The 27,320-nt window shown below is 58.4% G+C and overlaps 3 protein-coding genes across 8 annotated transcripts; all 3 read right to left on the reverse strand.

The window, feature by feature from the left end:
- Positions 1 to 184: 184 nt before the first annotated feature.
- On the reverse strand, positions 185 to 12,133 carry MAP3K6 (mitogen-activated protein kinase kinase kinase 6). The gene is made up of 29 exons (XM_056123170.1): positions 11,625 to 12,133; positions 10,291 to 10,430; positions 10,194 to 10,217; positions 9,539 to 9,729; positions 9,263 to 9,431; positions 8,848 to 8,954; positions 7,740 to 7,910; positions 7,550 to 7,662; positions 6,948 to 7,107; positions 6,583 to 6,745; positions 6,391 to 6,498; positions 6,235 to 6,284; positions 6,047 to 6,142; positions 5,842 to 5,929; positions 5,615 to 5,748; positions 5,233 to 5,360; positions 4,888 to 5,024; positions 4,222 to 4,327; positions 3,620 to 3,777; positions 3,336 to 3,528; positions 3,093 to 3,231; positions 2,690 to 2,849; positions 2,366 to 2,542; positions 1,631 to 1,736; positions 1,262 to 1,433; positions 1,063 to 1,175; positions 899 to 972; positions 612 to 688; positions 185 to 439 (listed from the first exon to the last, which is right to left on the reverse strand). The coding sequence occupies exons 1-29, from the start codon at positions 11,983 to 11,985 to the stop codon at positions 349 to 351; spliced, it is 3,906 nt and encodes a 1,301-aa protein (XP_055979145.1). The 5' UTR covers positions 11,986 to 12,133; the 3' UTR covers positions 185 to 348.
- Positions 12,134 to 13,675: 1,542 nt separating this feature from the next.
- FCN3 (ficolin 3) lies at positions 13,676 to 17,453 on the reverse strand. Of its 2 annotated transcripts, none has more exons than XM_056123668.1 (7): positions 17,363 to 17,453; positions 17,102 to 17,197; positions 16,537 to 16,581; positions 15,946 to 16,073; positions 14,962 to 15,091; positions 14,752 to 14,886; positions 13,676 to 13,917 (listed from the first exon to the last, which is right to left on the reverse strand). In XM_056123668.1, exons 1-7 carry the CDS (start codon positions 17,451 to 17,453, stop codon positions 13,676 to 13,678), a joined length of 867 nt encoding a protein of 288 aa, XP_055979643.1. The 2 variants fall into 2 exon arrangements, with proteins under 2 accessions (XP_055979643.1, XP_055979642.1); XM_056123667.1 differs by having other exon boundaries at positions 15,946 to 16,090; positions 16,533 to 16,581.
- Positions 17,454 to 22,937: 5,484 nt separating this feature from the next.
- Positions 22,938 to 26,615, reverse strand: CD164L2 (CD164 molecule like 2). Of its 5 annotated transcripts, none has more exons than XM_056123602.1 (7): positions 26,449 to 26,615; positions 26,003 to 26,167; positions 25,836 to 25,907; positions 25,117 to 25,161; positions 23,386 to 23,530; positions 23,203 to 23,224; positions 22,938 to 22,989 (listed from the first exon to the last, which is right to left on the reverse strand). In XM_056123602.1, exons 1-6 carry the CDS (start codon positions 26,531 to 26,533, stop codon positions 23,203 to 23,205), a joined length of 534 nt encoding a protein of 177 aa, XP_055979577.1. In that variant the 5' UTR covers positions 26,534 to 26,615; the 3' UTR covers positions 22,938 to 22,989. The 5 variants fall into 5 exon arrangements, with proteins under 5 accessions (XP_055979577.1, XP_055979575.1, XP_055979578.1 ...); XM_056123600.1 differs by having other exon boundaries at positions 23,203 to 23,227; XM_056123603.1 differs by lacking the exon at positions 23,203 to 23,224.
- Positions 26,616 to 27,320: the final 705 nt, after the last annotated feature.

Consider the following 27,320-nt stretch of genomic DNA (forward strand, 5'->3'; position numbering starts at 1 on the left):
CATAGAACAGTGGATAGGGAGTTTGCCTTACATGCAGCCGACCGGGTTTGATTCCCAGCATCCCATATGATCCCCTGAGCACGACCAGGATTAATTCCTGAGTGCAGAGCCAGGAGTAACCCCTGAGCATCGCCGGGTGTGACCCAAAAAGAAAAAAAAAGTTTAAGACCCAAGGATACAAAAGTGTTGGGTTTAATAGTCTTTGCCTGGCATGCTTGGGCCATCTTTGTGGTTGGTTTTCCCACCTGCCTGATCTCTTCCCATTGCCCCTCGGTGTGGGATGTGTCAGTGCTGCTGGGGTCCTCTCCATTCTCCATCCTTCGGTGTGGCCTCCATCCTCTGCTGCCTTCACTCCGCCTCTCGGGAACCGAGCGCCGCTGCTGTGGATCCTGCTCGCTGTGTCAAGATGGCTCTCCAGATGCGACACACCATCCCTCCCCTAGTATGTGGAGGAGTTCTGTGTGACTCTACCAGAAGGCCCTGGGCTCTCTCCGTTACCCAGCCTGCCTGAGACCCTTGTTTCCGGGGAGCACCAGTCTGTCACTGCGGGTGAAAATAGGACCAGCGTGAGGCCACAGATGTGGTTCATGCCTGGGAAGCGCAGCACACACCTGATACGGGTGTAGATGAGGTCGTCTCGGCAGGCACAGGTCAGGAGGATGTGGAGGGTGAAGCGGTGACTCAGGAGCTGGTTGTGGACAAGGAACCAAAGAATCAGGAAAGCTGGGCCTAGACACCCGCTGGAGCAGATCACACCCATTCTTATCTGTGCCTGGGAGGGAACACTAAGGGACCCTTCTGCAGGCTCTCAGCAGCAGAAGGACAGAGGAAGAGGTGCTGAAAGATGGCAAAGATGGAGTTTGGGGTTGCTGAGGTCACAACCAGCCACCATTCTTACCGTCTGGATGGTTCCTGCATCCACGTTCAGTTCCTGTAGCCACTGCACCAGGTTCTGGTCCCCCAGGAGAGCCGCTGTCAAGAAGTCAGGTGTGAGTCAGGGTGTCTCCTTCCAGATGCTGCCTCGCACCCACCACAGGTGAACACCGCCCGGGTCCTGCTCACCTGAGGGCTGTGAGGCCACGGCAGAGTTCTCAGCCTGTCCCTTCACCTGCTGGAGAGCCTGCTGCACCAGAACCTGGCACTCTCGTTCCTTCTCAGCCAGCACATCTCGGAGTCTGTTGGGGTGCGGAAGGGTGGGTACAGTGGAAGGGGCAGCATGAGGATGGAGCGCGAAGCAACAGACAAGTTCTAGGGGCTTTACCTATCCGTTTCTGCTCTTAAGAGGCTCAACTGCACCATCAGAAGTGGGGGGCTCTGCTCAGGTTCCACAGGGGCAGGGTTGGGCTGGACCACCGTCTCCAGCTGCTCTGGCTGGGATGCCTCTTCTTTATTCGGTTCCTCTAACCTCGGAGGGATTGCTTCTTCCTTCACCTCTTACAATAAAAGCGGGATGAGAATTCCCAGTTGGGACCCCAGAGGCCAGCACAGTCAAGGCTCTGGGGCAGGGAGACCGAAGTCCACCCAGGTAAAGCCTGCCCCTGACCACTCCCACTGCCGACCTCATTTGTGTTTGCCACGCCCCCAAAAGGGACACACGCATGCACGCACGCACACACTCACACGCACCTACCAGGGCCCAGCACCGCCAAGGCAGCTCGCACAGCACGGCTGAGCAGTGAGTCCAGCACAAACATCCAGTGTGGGCGGATCTGGCGCCGGCGGAGGATTTGCTTCACCTGGAGAGGGAGGACAGGCACGATGTGAGACTGCTGAGCCTCACAGCACCATGGAGCTGGAGCTGGGAAGGTCTAAGAAATCTCCTGCCAAGGGCTGGGAAGATACCCCCAAGGCCAAGTGTGCATGCTTTGTGTGCTGGAACCTGGTTGGAATCTCGGCACCTAGCACCTTGCTGAGAAAGAATGTTGCCCCAAAATAAAATAAAACTACTCCTGTCAGGTGGGGATGTGTAGAGATGAGTCAGGCCCTGTGTTTATCTAGGCAGTGAAAAAATAAATATTCTGCCAGAGGCAAGTGGAGTGGGAGGGCTTGGGGTCAGGGGAGGGGCTGGGAAGCTAATGACCAGGTGGCTGTCCCTTTCCAGATGATGACAGTGACTTCCTGGAGAAGGCGCCTATGGAGTCTTGCGACATCAAATGCTTGCACAGTTACAGGAGGCACTGGGGAACCCACCCAACTACTCATTGGAAAGCCCTTATTGCGAGAATATTTTTTGTTGTCGTTTTGGGGCCACACCCGGCTGTGCTCAGGGCTTACTCCTGGCTCTGTACCAGGGATCACTCCCCGAGGTCTGGCAGGGGTGTGGGGGCAGGTACTGTACTATCACTCCATTTCACTGCAGTCTTACCGCATTCGGAAAGGCGAAGAGAGGTCCCTGCAGAAGGGCTGGCCCAAGGCCCTGGGTCTGCAGCTGTCCTTGCAGTGCTCGCAACTCCTGGGCCAGCTGTCGGCGGTTGGGAGTGTGGATGTGTGCCCCTAGGCAGCGCAGTAGCTGCTGCACGTGATTCCTGCCCAAACAGGAATCCTGAGAAGGAAGAGAGAGGTTGTCCAGCACGTCTTCGCACCTGAGCTAAGAGATGCTGGTGGGGTGGGCGGGGGTAGGTGGGGAAGACCCTCAGCAGAAATCCTGTCCATGCTGAAACACTAGGGGGTGCCGGGGCGGTCCGCCCACCTGTTCCTGCTCGGAGCGCAGATTCTCCGCCAGGCTGTGCTGCTCCTGCTCCAGCACTGCGGCCAGCATGGCCCGGCGCTTGCTCTCTTGGTGCAGCAGGCTCAGCCCCGAACTCTCCTGGGGAGACGCTGGTTCTTCAGCCCCGGGCTCCTCGGGGACCCTGGGTGTGAAAGTTGTTGGAGGGGGCAGGCAGCAACATCGAACGGCACCACCCCACAAAGCCCTAAGCCCTAAGGACTGTATCGGGGCTCTTTGATTCCTCTGGGATAGAGATGAGCCCAGCACTGAAGGGGCACAATAAAAATAAGAGCATCTGGGAGATTAGTACCAAATGCCTTTCTTGCAAGTGGTTGAGGCGTACAAGTCCTCAAGGGCAGTACCATCCCAGAAACCTGGTTCTCACCGAAGCTGGCTGGTGCCCCCGTAGCTGAGGCAGCGCTTAGGAGGGCTAGGCGGGTGCTGAGAGGGTGTCTGAGGGCGCGGGAATGTCTGGGACTGGGTGGTCGAGTCCACTGAAGGAGTGGGGCTGGATGAGGTAGCATCTGAGGGAGGGACAAATCCATCAGCCTGGGGGACAAACCCCCAGGCATCTTCCTGCATGGCACCCCTACCTCACATTTGCTCCCTCCCTCCACCCAAGTGGTACCTGAGGGTTGTGGAGCATGTCGGGGGGAGCCAGGGCTGCAGCTCCTCTTCCCAGGCTGTAGGAAGGGATCCCCCAGCAGTGCCTGAGCACTGGCTCGAAGATGGGGGTCTGCTTCAAAAGTTCGAAGGAGGAAGGCTTGTGCCTCGGCTGACAGAGAACTGGGCACTGGTGGGTGCACCTTGAACATGCCCACCTGGAAGAGGACAGGGAGAGCAAACGGGGTCAGGGTTAGAGGTGACTGGGGCTCAGTCTGTCCCCACCACAGCCTGAAACATGGCTCTTACCTGAAACATGGCAGCCTGTGGGTTTCCGAGCTCATGGAAGGGCGGGCGGCCTGTGGCCATCTCAATGACAGTGCAGCCCAATGACCAGATGTCAGCTGCCTTTCCGTACCCCCGGGGGCCCTGGTCGATGATTTCCGGGGCCATATACTGCAGGGTCCCTAGGACATAGTGGTCATGCTGATGGAGCCTTTCTCACCTCCAGGGTCCTATCATCCTCTGGTCCTCTACTCACTCTGAACCCCATCATCTGGGACAGACCCGATCACCTACCCTGGTTGTCAGGCCTCTCCTGAGTTTTCTCGCTCATCCCTCACAGCCCATCCCATCATCCAGTCTGGACAGCATCACCTACTCTACACTCCGTTGCCTACAATGGCCCACAGAGCTCAGAGTGCTCTTGGGTTTCAATTCAGGCACAACACCCCAAAACACACCAGCTCTCCAATTCCTAGAGAGCCTCACTTGACCCCTGTCCTAGTACAGCTTCCTGGGGTCCATTCCCCTAGAACTTGAGTCTGGGCCAGGAGAAACACTGTTTCCTGGACAGCCCCAGGTTCTTTGCCCAGGTCTGCACTCCCATGGCCACCTTCCCGCCCTCTCACCTGTGAATGTCTCTGTGCATGGTGTGATGCCCGCCAGTCGCTTGGAGGTGCCAAAGTCAGAAATCTTGAGCAGCCCACTGAAAGTGTTGATCAGTACATTGTCCCCCTGAGCAGAGTGAACATCAAACTCCGTGAATATCAGGCTCCTGAAACAGTATATACTGACCCTCTCCAGTAACTACATCCCTTGCACACTGAAAGATCGGTGACCTGTGGCCACCTCTGTTAGGTAGAGCCCAATAACCAGGTACCAGTGGTTGAGGATGGAACAATAGCACAGTGGATAGGGCGCTTGCCTTGCATGCAGCCTTTGATCCCCAACATCGCATATGGTCCCCCGATTACCACAAGGAGTGATCCCTGAGAGCAGACCCAGGAGTAAGACCTAAGTACCACCAGGTGTGGCCCCAAAAAAGTAAAAAAAAAAAGATATCAGTGACCCTGGGACTCCCTTGCCTGCCCTGTCTCTACCAGCCTCTCCCCACCCCCAATCCCCACCATCCCATTGGTTCCCCAGCTAGCTGGCTTCTAGCTGAGCTGAGATTGAACCACTCTCCTTTGTCAGAAAATCTCTCTGGTGAATTCCCCTACCCTCTGCAAAGGGCCAGCTGTCTGTCCCTGTGTCTCCACTGAAGACCAGGACAGACCAGCCCGCCCTGGGCTCACCTTGATGTCTCGGTGCACGATGCGGTTGTCGTGTAGGTAGCTTAGTCCCTGCAGGATTTGGCGTGTGTAGAAACTGATGGTGCTCTCATTGTCCTGCAGGGGGCCCCACACCGACCGCAGCAAAGAGGACAGACTTCCTGGGCCACAGAGAGTCCAAGTTCATTACTGGCACCCACATGATTTCAACCCACAGCTCTTTGCAAGATGCCCAGGCATACAGACTCGTCAAAGCACCACACAGTCTCAACTAATTGTAGCCCACGACACCCACACAAATGCTAGGGTTCATCTTCCCCTAGGACTGCCTGCACCCCTCCCTGGCTCCTCCCAGGCTTCTCCAGGTACCTCCCGGCACTTCCTCCATGAAGATCTTGAGGTAGCCGCCCTGGCTGGCTGAGCCCAGATAGCGCACGATGTTCTTGTGGCGCAGGCGTCTGTGCAGCGCGATCTCTTCATGCAGGGGCTGAGAGAATCTGGGGGCGAGGGGAGGCTTCCCCAGTTCCAGAACCAGCCATGCCAGGAGCCAGGACCAGCCGGGCCCCCAGACCTGGCCAAAGGGCAGACAGCCCACGGGTCCCTGCGCTCCGCCCACAGACCCGGATGCACTGAGTCAGATTTCTCCAGCCCATGCCCCCGCCCACATGCCCGGCTCCTGAACCCCGCTTCTCCCTCCCTCTCCAGCGTACAGGACATTCTTCTCTCGTGCCCCCCGTGCCTGGACCCCTACCTGCTGTCGCGCTCCGGGATCTCCTTGATAGCGATGCGCACGCGCGTGTGCCGCTCGCGGCCCGCGTACACCACCCCGTACGTGCCCTTGCCCAGCACCAGCCGCTCGCCCGACTCCGTGTACTCATAGTCAAACTGCAGAGAGTGCGGGGGTGGGGGGTGTCGGCAAAGCCTTCAGCATCCCCCCCCAGCCCCCAGCACACCCCCCCACCCCCGCCTCTTCCTCACCTCCAGGACCTCCCTCACGCCCTCCGCCTCCTCTGCAGGCGCCTCTGAATCCGGATTCGTCACCAAGGCCTGGATCAGGCCACAGAACCTGAGGGTGGGGGAGATCAGGGCATGGATGGGACGTCGTCCACTCCTAGGTCAGGTGGGGGCGTGCCCCCCCCACCTTCCCAGCCTCCCGGCCCTGGGGAACCCAGCCCTGCCGCACCACTGGCAGTGGCTGACGCTGGGGAAGCAGAGCTGAACGTCCTGAGCCGGTGGGAGTCCATAGAGGAAGCAGCAGCGCCCGTCACGCTTGGAGGCACTGCGCAGAAAGGGAGAGGCCCAGTGAACACCGGCAGGCTGGTTGTACAGCCCCATGCCCCCGCGGGTGGCCCCCCAGAACTGTCCTTTCACCTCACACCGCAGATGGAGGCCACGGGCAATGTCCTGCTGGTCCCAGCATCCTGTGAGAAGAGAGGCAGTGTGAGTTGCAGGTGAGGACCCCTGCAGGTGTGGACTGGAGCACTCCGCATGGAAGGAGTGAGGAGCAGGAGCCGCACAGAGCCTCACCTGGCTCTCGGGCTCCACCAGGCTCAGCGTCACGGTGCCCCCCCGCTCTGTGCCCTGAACCTCCAGCCTGGCGGGCAGCAGCACCTTGTTCATCTCCAGGACCAGCACCTGTTGGGGAGTGAGAGAGGTTGGTAGAAGGTGCTTGTCTTCTCTCAGGCCCCATCTCCCCACTCCCACCCCCGTGGACCTCACCAAGCACTGGTCCCCTTGGGGACAGGATGTCTTGAGCGGCTGGCAGGATTGTAGCAAAAAGTGGAGCCAGAAGTAGGCTCGGCGCGGGGGTCCTCCCTGGGGCTCTGGGCTGGGTCGGAAGTGCTGGTAGAGCAGGAAGGTTTCCATCACTGACACCAGATACCTGCGGGCCAGGCCTGTCCTCAGTTCTGCCCAGGCCCCGGCTAGCATGGCCAGGGAGAGGAGACTGGCATGGATGTAACCAGAACATGGGCATTGGGCATCTTGGCTACTATACTGAGAAAGCCCAGATCGCCAAATAGGGAGGTCAGGCTAGCGTGCCAGTGGACAGAGCTGCCAGGGCATGCCTACAGCAGACCACTTACCATATGGGGGCATTGAGCTTGTACAGCTGCTCTGCGGCCATCGCCACCTGGGCAAGGTCATTGGCGAGGATCTGGGCTCCCAGGTAGAAGCCCACATCCCAGTAATACTGCATCTTCTCCACACAGCCTTTCCGGGCCAGCAGGCAGCCCAGCTTCATGCCTGGGAGGGAGAGCCATGGCCTTTGTAAGTGTGGGCAGGTAAGTGCAACCACAATCACAGCACCAGCCCAGGTGAAAACAGCTGTGGCAAGATCCCCAGGTGGAAGTGGGAGCTCAGGGGAGAGTTTGGGTTTGATTTTGGTTGGGGGTACACACAAGGCAGGGGTCAGGTGTCACTCCCTGGTACCTTGCCCTGTTCCTTACACACTGACTCAGACACTGTTTCCAAATCATAGGGCCAGGGAGGACTCAAAGGGCTGAGCATCTGCTTTTCATGCAGGAACCCTGGGTTCAATTTCTCACACCACCTATTCTCTGGAGCACTGCTAGGTATGGCCGCAAACCCACACAAAGGGAGGAACAGTGCCAGCTACTGTTGTGTCCTCTGTCTACTCTGCCCCTTTGTGGTAGTGCTGGGGAGAGGAATGGAGAATGGAACTCACCTATGAGCCGGAGCTCCTCACAGCTCTCGAAGCGCTGGCCGGCCGCGATGAGCAGTACAGCTGCGTTGATGCCTGAGTGCAGGCTGGGCTCCACATCGAAGGCCTTGCGGTACCTGGGGCGGGGCAGTCAGATCAGACCGGACTGATGCCCACAGCTCCAACCTGCTGCCCTCTGGCCTGTATCCCTTACCAGTGGTAGGCCTGCTCGCGGTGGCTGGCTTCCTGGAAGCCAGAACTGAAGAACATGTCCTTGTAGATGCGCCCACACATGCAGTAAAGGTCTGGTGCCACAGAGCCCTCCAACTGGACCAGCGGCAGCAGCACAGCCAGTGCCTTCTCCCGGTCCCCAGGCCTGTTCCTTCTAGGGGGCGGGAAAGATGGGCTGGGCTGGGGGCCTGCCTGAGAACCCTGTCCCGCTCTCCAGGAGCCCCTGACTCTAAACAGGGAGAACTTTTTCCCTTTTTTTTTTTTTTTTTGCTTTTTGGGTCACACCCAGCGATGCGCAGGGGTTACTCTTGGCTCTGTGCTCAGGAATTACCCCTGGTGGTGCTCAAGGGACCATATGGGATGCTGGGAATCGAACCTGGGTCGGCCATGTGCAAGGCAAACGCCCTACCCACTATGCTATCGCTCCAGCCCCTCCCTTTATTTTTTTACCCAGTGATGCACGGGGGTTACTCCTGGCTCTTCACTCAGGAATTACTCCTGGCGGTGCTCAAGGGACCATATGGGATGCTGGGAATCAAACCCAGGTCAGTCACATGCAAGGCAAACGCCCTACCCGTTGTGCTATCACTCCAGCCCCTTCGCTTTTCTTTTCTTTTTTGGGGGGGGGTCACACCTGGCGATGCTCAGGGCCTAACCCTGACTCTGCACTCAGGAATTACTCCTGGAAGTGCTCTGGGGACCATATAGGATGCTGGGGATTGAACCTGGGTCATCCACGTGCAAGGCAAACGCCCTCCTTGCTGTTCTATAGCTCCATCCCTCAGGGGGGACTCTTTCAAGAGCTGATTCTTTCAGGAGTAGCACCCCACTCAGCACCGACCTTTCTAAAGATAGGGAACCCGGACACCAGGGGCTCCTGTTGTGATGACTCTGGGGAGCAGTGACCTTACAGGGCAGCACCAACCCACCCCACCCGCCACCAGCAGTAACAGAATAGCAGGGACCACAGGAGAGATGGCAGTAAGAGAAAAAAGCAAGAACAATGGGATGACATTGAGCCTCGGAGCAGCTATGTGACACCTGACCTGACATAGCTGAGACCTGTGTCCCGGGTGCCTCGCTGCACTCACCGATTGAGGGCAAATGTATAGTGGAAGCAGACGTTGTGCTGTTCGGCCACGTCGTAGGTGGGCAAGGCCTGCAGTGTCTCCACCAGCTCAATGATGGCTGAGTAGTCCTGCGTGACAGGCAGCGTGCCTGATGGCCTCTGCTGGGTCCCCAGCCCTACCCGAGGGAAGCCTGACAAATGTCCCACCCACACCCCATCTTCCCACCACGATCCCCTGCTCACCGCTGAGGCCTGCAGGTAGTGTGGACCCCACCCCCTACACAAAGAAGCCCGTCTGCCCCACCAACTGCCTGAAGATTCCTGGGAGATGGTGATAATGGTCCCCTCTCACAGACACAGAAGCTGGGGTGCAGAGCTGGCACTGTCTGCTCAGAGCCCCTGGCTAGGGGCTCCCCGCAGCCCCAGGCCTGCCTCACCTGCACGTCTCGGTAGGAAAGCAGCAGGTTCATGATGATGTCGGGGCTCAGAAGTTCCACACTGTCCAGCCTCCGCTGCAAGCGCGCCAGTTCCTGCCGCAGCTGCTGCCCGCTGAACCGCTCCCGGGCCTGCCGGATGTTCTGGCGAATGGTTTCCCGGAAATAGCCACTGATGCCCACAGCAGGGAAGGCAGGGAGAGAGCATGGTGGGGCATGCCACCCTGCTGGACCCGTACCATCCTTCTCCCGCCACTCCCCTCCCTGGGTCCTGATTACCAAGAGTCCGTGGGCATGGCCTCCATCAGGCGGGCCAGCCGGCCCACGAGGGGTGTGAGTAGGGCCTCAGTGCCCACCCCGGCCTGGAGCAGCCCATCAGCCAGGCCCCGCAGCAGGCCTGCATCACCACACAGCACCCGGCCGGTGGCCGTCACCACGTAGGGGATCAGCGTGTAACTGCCAATGCAGTCCTGGGGCAGGGAGGGAAGAGTCAGTACAGGTCAGAGATCAGCACCAGGTTAGAGCCAAGCAGAGAGGGGGTTGAGATCAGCATGAGGATGGGAATGGCAGGGAAGGGACACTTCAGAAGGAAGCAGTAGGGAAACAGAGGGTTACAAGGACATAAAGAGGCTGGGGGGGCTGGAGCAATAATAGCACAGCGGGTAGGACATTTGCCTTGCACGCGGCCAACCCGGGTTCGATTCCCAGCATCCCATATGGTCCCCCGAGCACTGCCAGAAGTGATTCCTGAGTGCAAGCCAGGAGTAACCCCTGAGCATCACCGGGTGTGACCCAAAAAGGGGAAAAAAAAGAGGCTAGGGGAGGGGGTCGCACTCAGGAGACCAGGAAAAGCAGTGGAGATGGAGGTCATGCTGGAGGTCAAAGGGCAGGGCACATTGGAGGTTAAAGGGAGGGCCCGATGGCTTCTGCTCACCGAGTTCTTCTGGAAAACATCTTCCTGCAGAAGACAGACAGTCAGATGCTGGTGTCTGGGTAGGTCCCACCACAGCCCTCTGCCTGCCCCCACCTACCCGCAGGGCCTGTAGGTCCGGCAGGTCGGCCTGGGAGCATAGGAGCACGTTGTTGGTCATACTGAAGCTCTCACGCACGCCCAGGTGGTAAAACAGCGAGGGCTGTGCCAGGGAGCTGCTCACCTCCAGCACCACCATGTCTGCGGGCACACAGGCGATGCCAGTCTGGGTCCTGAGCGCCCCCCTCCCCCCCAGCATCACAGCTGGGGAAGGAGCTTAGGGATCCACCCTGGCTCGGCTGTCTTCCCCTAAGACTCCAGCGGGGCCCCTTTTCGTTCGGGGCCTCAGTTACCCCAGGGAGGGCTGCTTGCCTCTTACACAGATGCTCTCTGTGATGCCCAGCTAAGCTCTCCAGCCGGGGACCCAGGTCTCAGCTGTTCCCAAAGGGAGGCCTTGGCCCAGCCCCGCCTGTCCAAGCCAGTCATCAGAGATGCAGGAGTTACGCAAACACAGAAGTTCCCTTCCCAGGGCTGTCCATCCCGTCTCTGGAAAGGGTTGGGCCCCAGCTGTGTGCGCGTGAACCAGCACTGGGCCTGTGAGCGGCCGAGCATGAAGCTCCCTAAGTGTGACAGTCTGAAGGGCTGCTGCAGGCCTGTCTATATGTCGTTTGTGTCTGTCTGTCTGTCTGTCGTTGTGCATGCCTATGTCCTCCAAGTCCAAATCAGCCCTCAATTTTTAGCTCCAGACAACAAGCAAGCGGCCAGCACGGTTCCCCGGGTCAGGGATGACCAAATAAAATCGGAGGCGGGGCGAGGGGCGTGGCCCACCGAGAGCAACGCCCTCAAGGCCGCGCCCCCGCCCCGCCCCCGCCCGCCCGTTCCACGGCATTTACTAGCGACTCGCAACCTTTGCTCGCGGGTCCCTAATCCAGCGCCAGCGGCTCCTTTGCTTCTCTGTCCGTCTCTCCAGCCGGGTGCTTTGAAGCAGTGGGTTAGGAGCCCCGAAGCGCAATCCCTCGCGGCTGCTCGGCCGTGTCCAGCTCCACCCTCCGGGGTCCGCCCCCTCAGCTCCGCGCGATATTCAGAGGCTGAGTCCTTCAACCTCACTGCCCAGGTCCACGCGCTGCCCCGTTTGCAGTCTCGCCCCTCTTCACTCCAAGGTGCTTCAAGCCTCAACTCTGAGCCCCAGAGCGGGGTCTGGATGCTCTGAAGTTCCATTCCGTGCCCAGCGCAGCTCCCCATCTCTTTAATTTCACTTTGATCGCTGCCCCGCCCGGGTCCCCCAACTTTCGATGCTGAGACCACCCGGTTCCCCCGCGGCACGCACCTCGCGGTCTCCCCGGAGGGGCCTCGCCACGCCCCTCCGCCGCGCCCGCGCCCCCAGCCCGCGCTCACCCGCGTTGTAGAAGGAGTCCAGGGCCGCGGTGTCCCCCAGCGCCAGGGTCCCGAAGGGCAGGCTGTGCAGCTGCGGCCGCGGCCGAGGTCCGCTCAGCTGCGCGCAGGCCTCGCGCAGGCAGCGCAGGGGCAGCGGCTCCGCCTCGGCGTCCGCCTCGCCGTCCGGCGCGGGCTGCGGCTCTCCGGTCAGCACGTAGACCACGCGGAGCGGCCGGCTTCGCGCGCAGCCGCGGCCGGGGGGCGCCGCGTGCGGGCGACCCCGACTCAGCGCCTCGGCCAGCGGGTCCTGCCAGCAACTGCCCGCGCGCTCCAGGACTCCGGACCGCGGGCACGGCCCCGTCGTGGGGGGGCGCTCGGGCATGGGGCGCCGGTCTCTGGGCACTCGGGGCCACCCTGGAGCCAGGGATCTCGGGCTCGGGAGTCTCCTCCTGGACCTGGACACCCCGAGCTCCCGTTCCGGGGGGTCCAGGGCGAAATCCGGACTCGGAGAATCGGAAAGTGGGCGCTGCGTCCCGGGAATCCCGGGCATCTAGTGATCCGAGTCACGTGGAGGGCCCCCGGGTTCGGTGTGGCTGCCCTCGCCACCCAGACTCCAAAGGAGAGTGCCCGCCCTCCTGCCCTCACCCGCAGCCGGAGCCCAGCCCTTTCCCAGCCGACTGGGAAAGCCCCACCCTCGGCCCGGGGCAGCACCACTCCCCAGAGGCCGGGGATTCGCCTCTTCCCTCCTCCTCCCTCGCCAGAACCTCGGAGCCCGGCCGCTTCCGGAACAGCCCGTGCCCCTTGCTCGCCAGCACGGCAGGGGCTCCCGTGTGCCCTGGCCGTGGCGAGGCAAGAGGTGCGAATCGCAACCCCTCCCCGGAACTCGGAACCTGACATCTGAGCCGGAGCCTGGACCTTTCCCCCGGGCGCCTCCCGAGAATCCCATTTGCTGTGCAGTACCCGGGCGGAGAGCTGAAAAGGCTGGAGTCCCACGAACCCCTGACAACCTCTAGAGCCACCCTAAGCACTGCTGGGTGCGCGCTGCCCCCCAAAAGTAGCGCCACTGCGGTGAAGCCCGACTGACCTTTGACCTCCACCCAGACAATGACCCCATCAACTGTGAAGAGTTCAGCAATTATCTCTCTACCCACCCAAAGCTGGAGCGATAGCACAGCAGGTAGGGCGTTCGCCTTACAAGCGGCCAACATGGCCAACCCGAGTTCAATTCCTCCGCCCCGGCCCCTCTCGGAGAGCCTGGCAAGCTACCGAGAGTATTCGATATGCCAAACACAGTAACAACAAAGTCTCCAATGGAGACGTTACTGGGCCCGCTCGAGCAAATCGACGATCAACGGGAGGGCCTTTACCTTTACCTTTACCCACCCAAAGGAGAACTCCCTGGAGCTGGTGTGGTAGTGCAGCAGGGTAGGGCACTTGCCAGGCACACACCCTGCCCAGACTTGATCCCCCCACCACCACATACTATCCCCAGAGACCACCAGGAGTGATTACAGAGTACAGAGTACAGAGCCAGGAGTGAACCATGAGCACCATCAGGTGTGACCCAAAAACCAAGGGGGAAAAAAAAGGAGAACCACAGGCAGAAACCCCAGAACCCCAGACCTTAGTCTGCCACAACTACCCTGCCCGTAATCTGGCTATCCCAGAGGTCAGGCAGAAGCAGGTACTGAGAGGGATGGGCAGGGGGCAACAGAGAGGGTGAGAAAGCTGTGTGGCTCTATCCACCTGTGGCACTAGGAGGCCCCAGGGCATCCTCCCAGGGATGTTTGAACCCCTTCAATCCTCCCAGCATCCAGCTGCCCCTCTCACCCTACTTGCTCCTCCCAGCATCTGAAAGCCGCCTTCCTGAGTGGAAGGGAGGTTTGCTGGGATAGAATTGGAACCCATATCCCGACTCTGCCCTCCTGAGTTTTGACCAGTAACTGAAAGAGGCTCATGAGCCTAGAAAGGACTAACGTGATTTTATTTTTCAGCATGGACAGGAGTGCTCGGGTGAGGCGCCGAAGGCTCTGAAGCTGTGCAGGAGAAGCGAGTCGGCTGCTGTGAGGGCCCTAGCGGATCATCATGCGAACCTTGCGGTAAGGGTGGCCCACACCGAGCCCCGAGGCCCAGTCGATGCCATACTTGTGGGCGGTGGCCTTGGAAACGGCATAGCGCCCATTGAGGTTGGCCCTGTAGCAGGAACCGTACCACCAGGCACCATGGACAATCACAGCGCAGTTGCCACCACTGCTGTCATGGTCGGCGTCCATGGTGGTAAAGGGCTTCCCACTGTGGAAACTCAGGGAGTCCCCTAGAGGGAGGAGATGTGGAAGGAGGCATGTTGGTGGCTGTCACCCTGCTTTCAGCAGAGCCGCGGAGCAACCGAGTGCTATCAGAGGACAAGGGGCAAAGGGTTGTCCAAGGTCCCTCAGCTGCTCCCAGATGTCCTGGGGATTTGGACACAGGACTGTGATTCCAAATCCACTAGTTTCTCCCCAGCTTGCCCCCTCCCCCAATTCCCAGTTCCTTCCGTTGTTTTGTATTCTGCTGGCTCTAGCCCTGGGAAGCTGGGAAGCACTTCTCTGACGTCCGTGCAGAAATAGGGGTGCCTCTTAAGCACCTCCTCATAACCACTTCCCTCTTTAAAGTCTCTCAACAGTTGATGCTTCTCTGGAAAAAAAAAAATGCCCTTCCTGGTTCCTCTTTTGAAACAGCTCATGCTCCAATGAGTCTCTGATGGCTACCACAACCCCCTCCCAGCCTCCATGCCCATATTTTACAGAGGGAAACTGAGGCGCTACCTTGAAAGGGCCGTGTCCAAAGTCTCATAGTGAAAAAAGGACAGTGGGCCAGCTGTGTGCCTCAGTGGTAGTGCAGAAGCCTGGCATGTGGAGACCCCGGGTGAATCCAGCACTACACCAACCAGAGAAACCCTACAGAATCCTCACGCTCAGCTCTTTGTCTCCTGAGCCCAAGTTTCCCCCCTGCACGTTCCTCTCATAGTTGCCACTCCTCAAGCAAGGAGACTGAGGCCTGCAGAGAGAAGGGATGGGCCTGGAACATTCGCGGAGGCTGTGGCAGTGCAGGCAGAGGAGCCTGCCTCGCCCCCTTCCCCTCCTCTAGGACCCCCATCAGGCTCACTCACCTGCTGTGCCCCCTAAGAAATTGCCCAGCTCTAGCTGGTAGTGGTCCGCTTCCCCCAGGAGGCGGAAGCTGGCGTAGTGGGCAAAGGTGCGGTTGTCCTCAAAGTCCTCCAGCTCCACCCGCAGCTCCCAGGTACCTGAGGGGAGGGGATGTGGAGGAGCCCCAGAGGCCAAGTACCCCTCAGGCCCCCGGGGGTCCCCTGGGAACATACCCTGGAGAGTAAGCTGGTACAGATTCTCATTCCCCAGCCAGAACTCGGACTCCTGACTCCCAAACCCTGCTCTGTAGGAAGACCAAGAGCGGAAGAAATCCACAGAGCCGTCCTGCCGCCTCTGGAACACCTAGGGAGGCAGAGAAGGCTGGAACCCTGCCCCTGCTCCAGGCTGGGAATGGAAAATGAGGGGCAGTGGCAGCTGAGAGGTGTGGGAGGGTGCCCACCCTGGGCTGGGGGTTTGTTGTTAGCGAGTTCGAGTGGGTTTTGCCTGTGAATACGTTGATAACCTCGACATTTCCTCAATAATTTATTTTTCAGCATGAGGGATCAAACCGAGGGTCTCTCACACATACAGAGCAAGTGCTCTACTGGTGAGCTCCAATCCCAGTCCCCTTTTGTTTTGAGGTGTGTGTAGGAGGGCTTTGGGCTAGGGGCTGCTCCAAAGACCATGCGATGCCTGGGATCCAACCCAGGGGTCCCATGGGCAAAACAAGCGCACGATCCTTTTAGCTATCCCCTGCCCCCCTAAGCCTCCTTTTTTGTTTGTTTTGTTTTTTGGGTTTGTTTTCTTTTTTTGTCACACCTGGTGGTGCTCAGGGCTTGTTCCTGGCTCTTTGCTTAGGAATCGTTCCTGGTGGATCTCAGAGATGTCCTGAGGCATCTTGCATGCAATGGACTCTGATTCCATCCTCAGCTTGCTTCTGCTTCCTTGCATTTTTTTCCCTCCCTCTACCTAGCATGTCCTTCTCATCTCTTTTAGCCAGAGAACTTCTACACAGCCCTCAAAACCCATTTAAATGACGCTTCCTCTGTGATGCCTTCTCAGACTTGTCCCAGTCCTCAGGAAGCTCCACAAATATTTGTCCTGTGAATGAATAAACAAGCCCAAAGAATGTCTGGGCTCCAATGGGCTCTGGCTCCCCCTAGGGGTCAGAAGGAAGAAGGGCCTCTGGGACTTGGCCTGAGAGGTGGGGCACTCACCAGCCAACCGCCCCCTGCCGTGTCCATGTCACAGAAGACTCGGAGGACTCTGCCCTCTGATAGGCACAGATGGTACCAGCCACTCAAGGTAGCACCGTGGCTCAGAATGTCCTGACACCTCCTAGGTCCTGGAAAACAAAACGGACTGAGCAGGGGGCCAAGTGACATCCGACCCCCCATCCAGGGAATGGAACAGACCCGGGGGTTGATGGGGGGTACTCCAGTGTCCCCCCTCAATCCCTTTGTGCCCTGCAGCGTGTTCTGCCGAGGCTGGGGCCAAGCCCGATGATTCTGCCACACCCCAGCAAGGCCTGTTCCAAGTTTCAGGCTGCTGGGAACGTTGCCTCACCCCCGGGGCACTCAGACAGTTGGCCAGGTGATCCTGCTCAAAAGAGAGGGGGAGGGGTGCTGCTCTGAGGGCTGAGTACCCCCACGGGGAATTCCCGCGCCCACCAAAATGAAAGGGGTACAGGCCCTTCCTAGGCCTCCCCACTCCCCCACCCTCCACGCACAGAGAGGGCCTTTGGCCACAGCCCTCTCTCAAGTCCAGGCTCAGGAGCAGAATCAGAGTAACCCCGACCCCACACTCACCAGGCTCTCCCTTGGGGCCCATCTTGCCTGGTGCTCCAGGTGGTCCTGAAATCCCAGAGGGTTCTTAAGTCCCATATCGTGCCCAGAACCAGAAAACAATGAGGGCTTGGAGCCAGGCACCAAACTCCAGCTATACTCAGTCCTGGCTCTGACCCCAGAAAGGAAATGCCCTTATCCTCTCTGAATCCCATTTGCCCCCTCTGCAACGTGGGGACAGTACCACACCAAGGCAGGGGTTACCTTAGGATGCGGAGGGGGCCACTCAGAGCCTGGCACTCTGCCCTGCCCTCCCCAGGCCGTGGTTTTATTTTGTTTGGTGGCCATGCTGAGGGGTTTTCTGATGCACAGGGGTTATTCCTGCCTCTGCACTCAAGAATTACTCCTGGTATGCTCAGGGAACCATACAGGATGCCCCAGATAGAATCTGGTCAGCTGCATGGAAGGCAAGTGCCTAACCCACTGGACTATCGCTCTGGCCCCCTGACCGTAGCCTTGTTAGCACCATTCGTTGTCCGCTGGCTTCTCCCTCACCCCGGCCCCCAACCTGCTCCCTGGCTTCTCTTACCTCGGGGACCAGAAGCTCCCTTCTCCCCAGGACTTCCTGGGGCTCCAGGACAACTGGGCAGGAGGACGATTTTGCTGGCTTGCAGTTCCCGGGGTTCTGCTAGGAGAGGCACGGCCGAGGGGCCCAGGGTGGGAAGAGAATGGGGGGTTAGTGCGCTAGTACCAGAGCTGGCAGGATTACACCATCTGCATCAACGTATAGAAGAGTCCAGGTTCTCACACCAAGGGGGAAGCGTCCCAGTGCGGGGGGTTAGGCCACTACCTGGGCAGCTGGGCTTATCCTGGGTCCTCACTAGGGCGGGATCCCCAAGCAAGAGGAGCAAAAGGGAGAGTGGGGTCCACCGGAGATCCATTTTGCTGGTGCCCCAAAAAAGGAGATGCTCCTTTATAGTGGGATCAGGCTGAAGGAGGATATGGAGCAAGATTTCCTGCCATTGTCCCTTTCCAGGCACATCCTACCCCTGTAGGAGCCAACAGGAAGGGGCAGCATTTCCTTCTCCCACCTCTGACACAGAGAAAGTGGGATTATTGCTGCCCTGGCCCCCCCCCCCCCCACGCCCCATCTCTCCAGACATTGGGCTCACATGGGCTGTTCTTCCTTTAAACCATGGCTTGTTCCGTGTCTTCCATCTGGAATGGTTCCTCTACCTCGACCAGGGTCACTGCCTGTCCTGAGGTCCTCACAAGCTTTCCTTCCCTGTCTTGTCATCAGGACTGAAAGATCACCAGCCCCAGTTGTTGGCACCCAGTGCACCCCAAGTGGTGCTGAGTGCAGGCTGCCCAGGGCCTTGTCTCCTCATAGTCTGCTCGGTCATTGTGACTGGGCCTCTCCTATTGGCCCTGTAGGTGTTCAGTAAAAATCAGTTAAATGAATGAATAGACAGAGAGACTGAGGCCCCGCGATGGGAAGGAGCTTTGTTCTCTCAGAGCCACAGAGCCTCTGCCCAAGCCCGGAGAGCAACCTCCTTAACCTTAACAAGGCAACCCTAAGGCCACGGGGAGCTCCTGGCAAGACCTGGATATAGCTGCCAAGTGAGGCCAGTCCCAGGGGCCACCCACTCAGGGCATACCAGGAACGGGGCATGGGGCAGGGGTGGTTGCTGGAAGAAGGCATCGTGGTCCAGATGTGAGGGGTGCAGTCTGAGCTGAGAAGGCACTTGGGTGATCTGGGAAGAAGGGAGTTTGTTAATTCATTCATTCTCTTGTCCATTCATTCATTTGTGGTCTTCATTCAGACCACAAAGTTCTCCTCTATGCCAAGACAACAGAGGTGGGATGGGAGGGCTGGGGTATGAAAGGGGATGAAGAAAAGTGGAAGTGAGTTTGTCGGGCTGGAGGGATCTAGTGAGACAGACACAAGGACCTCTGCCACTCCACCTTTGGCTCTGTCACCTAAGACCTCTGACAGGCACCCCATCTCTGCAGACAAGCTGGCCCATCAGTGCATTCCTTACAGTCATCAGTGTTCAAATGTCCACTGGACATTACAAGGCCCCAGGCAGGTCATGACCTTCTGGCAAGCTAGAACAGACGGTTGGGTTTTTTTTTTTTTTAATGTAAGAGTACTGCTATTTATTCAGCCACTGATTAGCTGATTGAATTGGGCATGAACTCCAGCTTACTTTTTTTTCATGTTTTTATAATTTTATTTATTCAATCACCATGAGAGCAGTTACAAAGCGTTCAGGTCTAAGTCTCGGGCATACAATGAAACACCCGTACCTTCACCAGTGCCCATTCTCCACCCCCAACAACCCTAGTATACCCCCATCCCACACCCTCTCCCTGCCTGTGGGGCAGATGATTTCCACATTACTCTCTCTCTACTTTGATCACATTCAATATCTTGACACCAGACCCACCATTATTATTTGAGATTTTACCCCAACACTCAGATCTGCTGAAAAGGCAACAATAGACAATTTGTTTTCTATTGCTGGTTATGAATAACATATGATGTTGCGTGGCTGCAGTAGTGGCCACGCGATTTTGAAATTCTGAGCACAGCAGTAGGGCGTTTGCCTTACAAGCAGCCAACATGGCCAACCTGAGTTGGATTCCTCCGCCCCTCTAGGAGAGCCCGGCAAGCTACCGAGAGTATCTCATCTGCACGACGTATTCAATATGCCAAACACGGTAACAACAAGTCTCACGGTGGAGACGTTACTGGGCCCACTCGAGCAAATCGATGAACAATGGGAGGACCGTGTTCGTGTCCATAAATCTGGAGGGATTTCTGCCAAAACCTGCTGGGTTCCGAGATTTGCTCCTGAGTCTCTGGGATCATGGCTGTTAAGCAGCTTGATCAGGAGCCAGAAAGGCTGTTCATGGGCGGTGACTCGGGGTCTCATTGGGACGGGGAGGAAAAGGCTAGCTCTACCCGCATCCCATGAGGCCCCGCGTGTATCATCACTGAGGGCCCAAACCTGACTGTTGTGGCCTCTGGAGGACGGTGGCCACCGAGCCGCTTAGGGGGAGCAGGTGGAGAGACAACACCCTTTTCTCCCTGGGGTGGCCCGGCGACAGTAACATACTGCGGGGTCCGGATGCATTTCTGCTAAAAGCCACTGGGTTTCGAGATTTGTTTCTGAATCTTTTGGATCATGGCCATTAAGCAGCTTTATCAGGAGCCAGAGAAGTCGTTCGTGGGTGATGACTTGAGGTCTCGTTGGGACGGGGAGGAAAGGACCGGCTCCACCCCCATCCCATGAGGCCCAACATGTCTCATCACTGCAGGCCCAAACCTGACTGTCCAATGGCCTCTGGAGGATGGCAGCCACCGAGTCACCAAGCGGGAGCAGGTGGAGGGACAACACCCTTTCCCCCCTGGGGTAGCCCAGCGACAGTAACCTACTGCAGGGTCCAGACGCATTTCTGCCAAAAGCCGCTGGGTTTCGAGATTTGTTTCTGAGTCTCTGGGATCATGGCCATTAAGCAGCTTGATCAGGAGCCAGGGAGGCCGTTCGTGGGTGATGACTTGGGATCTCACTGGGATGGGGAGGAAAGGACCGGCTCCACCCCCATCCCATGAGGCCCTGCATGTCTCCTCACTGCGGGTCCAAACCTGACTATCCAGTGGCCTCTGGAGGATGGTGGGCACCGGGCCGCCAGGGGGAATAGGCCAAGGCATGAAACCTATTCCCAGCTGGGTTGGCCCAGCACCGGTAACCTACTGCAGGGACTGGACGAATTTCTGCCAAAAGCCTTTGGGTTTCGAGATTTGTTTCTGAGTCTCTGGGATCATGGCCATTAAGCAGTTCAATCAGGAACCAGAGAGTCCATGCCTCCAATTATATAGCTGAGCCAGAGGTGGTTTGTGGGTGTGTCTCCTACATACCTAACTTTTGGCCGTTTACTTTCTTGGTAAACTTTGCCCCAAGTTTTGGGGGTCTGGTCAAAGGCACAGCAGCAATTTTGGGGTATCTGGAAGTTTGAAGGCACCATCAGGCTGCTGATGCATTCGCCTCATAGGTACAGATTGGCCTGCTGGTGGAACCATACCCCCAGTTAGGGATTTTTGGTTTTGTTTTGTTTTTGGGCCACACTCGGCAATACTCAGAGATTCTTTCTGGAGGTGCTCTGGGGACCATATGGGATGCTGAGGATCAAACCTAGGTCAGCGGTGTGCAAGGCAAACACACCAACCCATGTACTATTGATCCAGCCCCGATGGTTAGTTTTGTTTTGAGGGCCACGACTGGTGGAACTGGGGATGAGGGGCAGACATTTCTCCCACAGGTGCTCACTGGATCACCGGTGGTTTAGTCAAACCCAAGCCGCACCCACACCAAGCACAGGCTTAGCCATTTTGCTTTCTCTGGCTGAGGGACCGATCTGATTGCCCGTGAATGAGGCCAGCTACAACTCTGTGTGAAGAGCAGCATTCTACTCAGTGTCCCAGAAAAACCAATGTGTATGTAGCTTCTAAACACAGAGAGGTCTGCCATGGAGATAACCAGCATCATTTCTGGGTAATGGGCTCGAGGGAAGTGTGGTTCTTAGAGGGTGGAACTCTTGGCATCAGACATTCGAAGCACGAGCTCTACACAGAGCTGCCCTGAGGCCTCGTGATTGTCATTCTTCCCTGCCGGCTCCTTCCTGAGCCTTTCTTGCTGCAACAATCAGGCCACACATTCTAGTTTCAGGTTTGCATACTCACTCAGCTGTGGTGCACCAGAGACTGTGTGTGTGTGTGTGTGTGTGTGTGTGTGTGTTGGAATCACAAACCGCCAGTGCCATTTTCTCACAGGCGTGTGTGTGTGTGTGTGTGTGTGTGTGTGTGTGTGTGTGTGTTGGAATCACAAACCGCCAGTGCCATTTTCTCACAGGCGTGTGTGTGTGTGTGTCTGTGTGTGTGTGTGTGTTGGAATCACAAACCGCCAGTGCCATTTTCTCACAGGCGTTTACTGCTTTCAGAAGAGAAGCCATCCAATAAAGAACCATCCTCGACTGGGTGGAAAGCCCGCAGGAGGGACAGTTCCTTCGGCAGGCTCAGAGGGAACAGGTTTGACCCCTGCCGGCACTTACCTGCTAGCGAGATGGTCCAGGCAGGAGATGCTGCTGCTGCAAGGCAGTTGAGGAACCAGTAGAACCAAAGAGCTGGAGCAGTGCCGGGGAGGAGCGAGGGAGCTTTAACGGAACCAGGCGGGGAGAGGAGGGAGCCCTGGGGTTCTCAGATGCCAGCCTGCCCTGCCACTTGCCACTTCTCTCCATCCTGGGGAGTCTGACCCCACCTGCCTGCCTCCAGCGTGCCCCCAGCCTGGCACTGAAGTGCTCGTCCCCCAAACTGATCACAGCTTCTGCCCACCAAGGAAGCCCTCAACTGAAAGCAGGCACGTGTCCAAGAGTCTGACCCTGGGCTTGTCTGCTGAAAAGAAACAAGTTCTCCCAGAGCTCTGGGCCTTAGTTTTCTTGCTAACGCCAGGCGGCGGGGCATGTGTGTGGGGCAGTGGCAGGTCCCACTCCAGAGGATATGGAGCAGACACCCCACTCAGTCAGTGCAAACTGCACTTAAGCCTCTGCACCCCCTCCTCACCTGGGTCCCCATGGGGTTCCCTGCTCTCCCTGGCCTCCCAGTGGGCACCCTCCTCTCCCCGCCTGGTTCCGTTAAAGCTCCCTCGCTCCTCCCCGGCACTGCTCCAGCTCTTTGGTTCTGCTGGTTCCTCAACTGCCTTGCAGCAGCAGCATCTCCTGCCTGGACCATCTCGCTAGCAGGTAAGCGCCGGCAGGGGTCAAACCTGTTCCCTCTGAGCCTGCCGAAGGAACTGTCCCTCCTGCGGGCTTTCCACCCAGTCGAGGATGGTTCTTTATTGGATGGCTTCTCTTCTGAAAGCAGTAAGAGACCTTTGCAGGGAGGGGCCCTGGCAGCGGAGCTGGGACAGTCCTGCTCAGTCTGAAGCCAGAGAAACCCGGATTCAAGTCCCAGCCCTGTCCAAGCCTGTGGGTGACCTGGAGCCAGAGGGCTCACCTCTCTGAGTCCCGACCTCCACAGAGTCACCTACAAGGGACTGAATACGGCAAAGGGTGACAGTGTGCCGTGGTTGAAGCACATGGAGCAGAGAGCGACCACCTCCAGCCCCCCAGTCCACACTCCCCGGACACAGCAAGGCAGCCGGGGCTGGAAAGAGATCCTTTATTGAAGGGGAGGGAGGCTCAGAGCCACACCAGGCAGAGGCCCGTGGAGGGATAATGGATGAGGCAGCAGGAGCTTGAGGGGGGCTGTGGACCCCCTGACAGGAGAGATGGCCAGATAGCAGGAGTGGAGCCTGCCAGTGCCCAGCACAGCCAGGAATCAGGGGTCAGATTCCCCCCTACCCCCACACCCGCAGCAGGCTGGCCTCGTCATCCTCTTCCCTCAGTGGAGAGTCCAGGCTGAAAGAGGCTCAGTGTCTGTGGAGGCCAGACAGAGGCATCGGGTGGGGGCGCAGACTCAGGCAGGACCATCCCCTACCCCCTCAGCACGGGCAGTGGGTGGACAGCAAATGTGAACAGAGGCTGTGGCAGCCCTCCCCACAGCACACAGCACACGGGGCCCCCAGCAGGAAAAGCAGACAGACGCACACATGGCCAGGCAGCGCCCAGTCCCCACGGCCTGCCCCTCACCTACTGGGTCTGAGTCTCCTCCCTGCTGGCAGCGTGAGGGGACAGATGAGAGGGCTCAGTGCGACTCCCACACTGGGCTCCTGGCAGAGGGAACCCACCAAGGCAGGAGGGGCTAGGGCTGTGGCACCAGGCAAGGCTGCAAAGGCCCTTGCGTGGCTGGCGGGGGTGGTGCCAGGTACTCACAGAGACTCGTATGGGTTGCTCTTGGCCTTGAGAAAGCGCAGCATGAAGAAGATCATTGTCTGCACGCTCAGCACCAGGATGATGCCCCCCACAAAGCTGGCACTGTCAAAGTCAGGTCCACCGCTCTCGGGGATTAGGGGGCTCCCTGTGGGGTGCGGTGGGGGGAGGTCAGAGCAGCCATCAAGGATGGGAACTTGGCCCCGCCCCGACAAGCAGCTCACGCGGAGCCTCAAGCCACAGCGCAGCACGTCAGCCCAGGTGGGGCCATGGGAAGCATCTGAGGGTGGGCATGGGCATGGTCTTGCATGCTGACCTGCTGTGTGCCCGGACAGCCCTGACCTCCTACTGCTGGGACCAGATGCCCCGAGTTCCCTTCAGCCTCTCTGTCCTGCTCCCATCCGGTTGGGTGAGGAGGGTCTTCCCCCACCCCCACCCCAGAACTCCGGTATCCAGATTCTTCAGTCCACAGGCCTTTTCAGCCTCAGGTCCTGAGGTTCAAAGCCCAGCTGGAGACGAGGCACCTCCTTCAGGATCCTACTCCTTGAGACCAGGTTAAACCCCATGTCATCCTTCCTCAGCCGGGAAAGGCACTGAGAGAGGAAAGGGGCAGAGGCCAGGAGGGGGAGTGACCTACATCAGATGGAGAAATGGCCAAGGCCAGATGGCTCCCAAGTCATTGGGATGGCGCACCCTCGGCCCCTTCCCTCAGCTCAGCCTGAGGGGCACGGGGGCCGCTTTTGCCCAGGTCGTTCCCAGCTATGCCAGTTCGCCATCAACTCCCACCAGGGATTCAGTGTCAGGCTCTGGGCCACGTGCCCAGGCTCAGCTGCTGCTGCCAGCACCCGCAGGGGCAGCAGCGGACAGAGACCCAGCGGGGAGCCAGGCTTTCTCCCAGAGAGGGAGGTTGTGAAAGGGATTTGAGAATATGGGGGGCAGTAGGTGGTCCCAGTTACATCTCAGGGAGCCCTGGGGAGGGCACTGGAGAAAGGAAAGGATGGGGGACAGAATGTGCCACCCGAGGGACAGAGCACAGGTACAGCAGGTAGGGCATTTGCCTTGCACCTGGCCGACCTGGGTTTGTTCCCAGCATCCCATACGGTCCCCCAAGCTCTCCAGGAGGGATTCCTGCGCATAGAGCCAGGAGTAAGCCCTGAGCACAGACAGGTGTGCCCAATAGCCCCCCCCAAAAAAGAAAGAGAAAAGAAATGAGCCACCCGAGCTGAGGTAGAGCTCAAGCCACGGGACCTGAGCCATCAATAATTCAGCCTTCAGAGATCCTGTTTCTGCCTTTAATTAACCAAGAGCCTCTTCCGCCACCCCTGCCAAGCCGGCGACCTCCTGTCCTGAGGGGCAGTGGGAAGAGAGGGATAGGGTTCTTGCCTCTGCAAGGACCCTGTTTTGTCACCTCCCCCCCACCTCTGAGCCTGGAGGCAGAAGTAGATAGAGACCCATGGGCAGGCTGAGCCCTACACCCATCACCCAATGGAGGCCTGGGGGTCACCCTGAGTCTTCAGAATTTTCAGAGCTTTCTCTACATCAGACAGTAAACCAGGAGCTATAGTGCCTCATAAAATTCTCACAGAGACTTGTCAGGTATTAGCCGACCCATTTCACAGATGTGGAAATGACTTGGAGGGAGAAGTCCAGGGGTTGATGCCATGAGCATGCCTGAAACTCGGGCTCTTTCCTGCACCCCCACTCTCCCCTGCACCCACCCCTGGTGGCATTTACCTGTTGTGACCATCTTCGGCTCATAGGTAGGGTGGTGATGGGCAGCTGAAAAGACAGAGACTCCATTAAAAACCCAGCACCCTGCTCTCTGACACAAAGTTAGAGACTGGACTTGTGGCTCAGATTGGGCTTCTGTGCCAGGACCACCCCATATAGTTTCAAGCCCTTGTTCCTATAGTTCTGTCCAGCGGATGTGCCCTCTCTCTTCACAAGGCACCATTGTGCCACCTCTTCCAGGGAAGTCCTCCCCTCATTCCCTTCTTTTTTTTCTTTCTTTTTTTGGGGGGGTCATCTCCAGTGATACACGGGGGTTACTCCTGGCTCTACACTCAGGAATTACTCCTGGCGGTGCTCAGGGGACCACATGGGATGTTGGGAATTGAACCTGGGTTGGATGCGTGCAAGGCAAAAGCCCTACCCCGTGTGCTATTGCTCTAGGCCCTCTCCTCATTCCCTTCTGAACTTCCCACTTGACAGCTCGAAGGAGCTAACACCACTATCCTCTCCATTACTAATGTCAGAGGAGAAAACAAGCCAGAGAAAGGATCTTTGCGAGGGAGCAAGAAGTCAGGACTAAAATCAAACCCCGGGGATCCTGGGAGTGGGCCACTTGTTGGGAGAAACAACTCCTTTCAGGGGCGGGGGCGGGGGTGTTGGCTCTGGCTGCTGACACCTCAGAGATTCCCTCCAGCTCAGCTCAGTCTGTGGGAGCCCCTTACCTGGACAGGACACTGAGTAATTGTAGATGGAGCAACCTTCCTTGACCGCCTCAGCGGGGCCCACGCAGTGTCCTGAAGGGAGAAGGTGCAGGGCAGAGGTTTGGAGAGGGGGCTGAGGTTCTGGGGTTCAGAGCTTGGATGGGGGGAGGAGATAGTTATCTCCCTACCTGGCTCCTGCTGACACTGCTCCCACACGCAGCCAGAAAGGTTGTGAGCCCGGTGGCTCTGCACACAGTGCTCGCAGAGCTTCAGGTGTTTGCAGCTCCCTACGACAGCTGGCCCAAAGTTCATGCGAAAGAGTGCACCCCGCCCAAAGCCTCGAGCTCCTTTACCTAGGATGAGGGGGCCAGCAAGTGCAACCCTCTCCTAGCAAGGCTCTCCCCTGCCTCCCCTGCGCCCCTCTCCACAGGCGTCCCGGCACACCTAGACTCTCCCACCTTCACCCAGAGCCCCTTCTTCTTGCATCTGGGGTTGTTCCCCTCCCCATCTCACACACCTGGAGCTTTCTGCTTCCTGAAGCTCCCTACCCGCCACCCCTGGAGCTCTGTGCTCCCTGGGGAGTCCTCTGTCCTATAACCAGCACCCCCCCATCGTCCGCTCCCACCCCCGTTACCAGCCACGGCGAGCTGGGCACACAGGAGGAGGCAGCAGCAACCGCCACAAATAGCCTGTAAGGTGCGGGGTCCCAGTGCGGCCATGGGCGCGGGGGCGGGGGCTGGGGGTCCGCGGAGAGCTGGGGTGGCACGTCGCTTCTGGACTCGGTTCTGTCCGAGAGTGGAGAAGGAGCCTGGGATGGGGGACAGAATAGAGGCGGGTGGGCGTGGCCGTAGGGGCGTGGCCAGTGACGCAACCTGCGGGACGGGCGGGGGCCCGGACGGAGTGGGTCTGGGGGAGCGGCTCACCTCGGGGCTGCCAGCTTGCGAGCACGCAACTGAAGTTATTAGCTCCGCTTCACAGGTGCCGGAACTGCGGCACCGAAGAGGTCAGAGTTAGCTATAACATCTGGATTTGATTTCATCTCCGGCGGACTCTGCGCAGGTGAGTCGCATCCCATGACCTCCGCACCTGCTGCTCGGTCCCACGCGCCCTGACCCTGCGCCAGTGCGCCAGGCTTCACCTCCTTCCACATCTTACACCCTTCTCTCTTCACCTTTCCCTATGCACCCTTCTGTCAGCCCACCTTCTGCACACGTAAGCATCTCTCTCTCTGTCTCTCTGTCTCTGTTTCTGTCTGTCTCTCTTTCTGTCTCTGTCTCTTTCTGTCTCTGTCTCTCTGTCCCTGTCTCTCTCTGTCTGTCTCTCTGTCTCTCTGTCTCTCTCTCTCTCTCTCTCTCACACACACACACACACACACACGCACGTACACACTGCCTCTGACAAATCACCAGCTTCTTTGTTCCTAGGACAGATGGGCCTTGCTGCCGTCCTGGCACCTGCCCTGGCACCTGCCCCAGCACCTGCCCCAGGTGAAGTCTTCTGAAGGCA

This window comes from Sorex fumeus, unplaced genomic scaffold, assembly GCF_029834395.1.
Source record: "Sorex fumeus unplaced genomic scaffold, SorFum_2.1 ptg000047l, whole genome shotgun sequence".
NCBI classification, from domain to species: domain Eukaryota; kingdom Metazoa; phylum Chordata; class Mammalia; order Eulipotyphla; family Soricidae; genus Sorex; species Sorex fumeus.

What these genes read in the sequence shown, in the direction of transcription:
- FCN3 (XM_056123667.1), bottom strand. Translation starts at nt 17,453, where the DNA reads ATGGATCTCCGGTGGACCCCACTCTCCCTTTTGCTCCTCTTGCTTGGG. An exon ending in CCCAAGGGAGAGCCTGGTGA is followed by an intron (nt 16,091 to 16,532) that starts GTGTGGGGTCGG and finishes CCCCCTGCTCAG; the next exon opens with TCCGTTTTGTTTTCCAGGAC. An exon ending in GTACCAGCTTACTCTCCAGG is followed by an intron (nt 14,887 to 14,961) that starts GTATGTTCCCAG and finishes CCCTCCCCTCAG; the next exon opens with GTACCTGGGAGCTGCGGGTG.
- CD164L2 (XM_056123600.1), bottom strand. Translation starts at nt 26,533, where the DNA reads ATGGCCGCACTGGGACCCCGCACCTTACAGGCTATTTGTGGCGGTTGC. An exon ending in TTACTCAGTGTCCTGTCCAG is followed by an intron (nt 25,162 to 25,835) that starts GTAAGGGGCTCC and finishes CTGTCTTTTCAG; the next exon opens with CTGCCCATCACCACCCTACC. An exon ending in AGCAACCCATACGAGTCTCT is followed by an intron (nt 23,228 to 23,385) that starts GTGAGTACCTGG and finishes TCACGCTGCCAG; the next exon opens with CAGGGAGGAGACTCAGACCC.
- MAP3K6 (XM_056123170.1), bottom strand. Translation starts at nt 11,985, where the DNA reads ATGCCCGAGCGCCCCCCCACGACGGGGCCGTGCCCGCGGTCCGGAGTC. An exon ending in CACAGGCTGCCATGTTTCAG is followed by an intron (nt 3,529 to 3,619) that starts GTAAGAGCCATG and finishes GTCCTCTTCCAG; the next exon opens with GTGGGCATGTTCAAGGTGCA. An exon ending in GGGGGCACCAGCCAGCTTCG is followed by an intron (nt 2,850 to 3,092) that starts GTGAGAACCAGG and finishes TTTCACACCCAG; the next exon opens with GGTCCCCGAGGAGCCCGGGG.